At 21.0% G+C, this 1,381-nt stretch overlaps 1 protein-coding gene across 1 annotated transcript in view; it reads right to left on the minus strand.

Annotated features, from left to right (window-relative positions):
- LOC105135315 (uncharacterized) overlaps positions 1 to 1,104 on the minus strand; it is a 2,309-nt gene extending 1,205 nt beyond the window's left edge. The window contains exon 1 of the mRNA XM_011040134.1: positions 1,096 to 1,104. Coding sequence (XP_011038436.1) covers positions 1,096 to 1,104 — 9 coding nt within the window. The remainder of the gene's footprint in view (positions 1 to 1,095) is intronic.
- Positions 1,105 to 1,381: the final 277 nt, after the last annotated feature.

The raw sequence follows: 1,381 nt of genomic DNA on the forward strand, positions 1-1,381 counted from the left end.
AAAATATATTAAAATAATATTTTTTTATTTAAAAAAAATTATTTTTAATATCAACACATCAAATAATTTGAAAATACCAAAAAAATATTAATTTAAAAAAATAAAAAAATTAATTTCAAAAAAATACTTTTAAAATAAAAAAACAAACCGACCATAATAAATATGATTAGTGCCAATTGATACTATAAAAAAAAAAGTAAAATTTAATATTAGTGGTTAGTTGATACTGTAAAAAAAAAAAAAAGTAAAATTTAATATGAGTTTGCAAGAGATTAATCTAGTAAGGTAACAAAGATGAAAGGCTAATTTTAATCTTCTTTTATTTATGTGAACAAATTTAATTTTTAATTTTGATAGGAATTGAATCTCTTATTATTATATTTTTGGTTTGGTTATTGTTGTTATTATATGTATAATTTTTGTTTATATATATAAAATTAAATCAAAATTATATGAACAAAAAAACTAAAATAAAATAAAATAAAATTATAAATAGTTGTTTGAAATCAAGTCATATAAGAAATTAAATTCAATTTTATATGTGTTTGAATTCAATTGATAAAACTTTAAAATTTTAAGAATTATAGATACAAGAATATTAATAATCAAATCAAAACTATAATTTTTTTTTTTATCAAAACCCATATAAAAGAATTTCTCAATCAAAATATTCAAGTTTGGTCCACCGTTAATTTGAAATATTTACTAGTATTTACTTATATATATATATATATATATATATATATAGACAAAAAAACAGTAGTAAACTTGAAAATATAATTTAACTAGTTGCTTATTTATACTGTTTTTGTAACACTTCACCTCATTAGTAAGATATTGTTTATTTTGGTAACCTCACAAATTTATTTTTGACAGCCACATATGGCCCCAAAACATGTCTTACTAGTCAAGGTGATCATCATGCTCATATAAAGTCCATCCTCAAGTCCTCGCCGTTCAGTGTAAGATATTACAATTCACTCTCTTATAAGAGTCTGACCACCTTGTCGGCACCACTAGACAGTTAGTGAGTTGGGTTTTGATACGAGTGTAACACCCCACTTCATTGATAAGATATTATTTGTTTTGACTCACGAGTCTCATGGATTTGTTCTTGATAGTTATGCATGGCCGGAAAACGTATTTTTTTATTTAATATGAGTATTATATGTGTTTGAATTCAATTGATAAAAATTTAAAATTTTAAGAATTATAGATACTATTAATAATCAAATCAAAACTATAAAAATTTTTTTTTATCAAAACCCATATAAAAGAGTTTCTCAATCAAAACATTCAAGTTTGGTCCACCGTTAATTTGAAATATTTACTAGTATTTACTTTTTATATATATATATATATATATATATATATATATATA

Source organism: Populus euphratica, unplaced genomic scaffold (assembly GCF_000495115.2).
Source record: "Populus euphratica unplaced genomic scaffold, PopEup_1.0 scaffold72.1, whole genome shotgun sequence".
In the NCBI taxonomy this organism is placed as follows: domain Eukaryota; kingdom Viridiplantae; phylum Streptophyta; class Magnoliopsida; order Malpighiales; family Salicaceae; genus Populus; species Populus euphratica.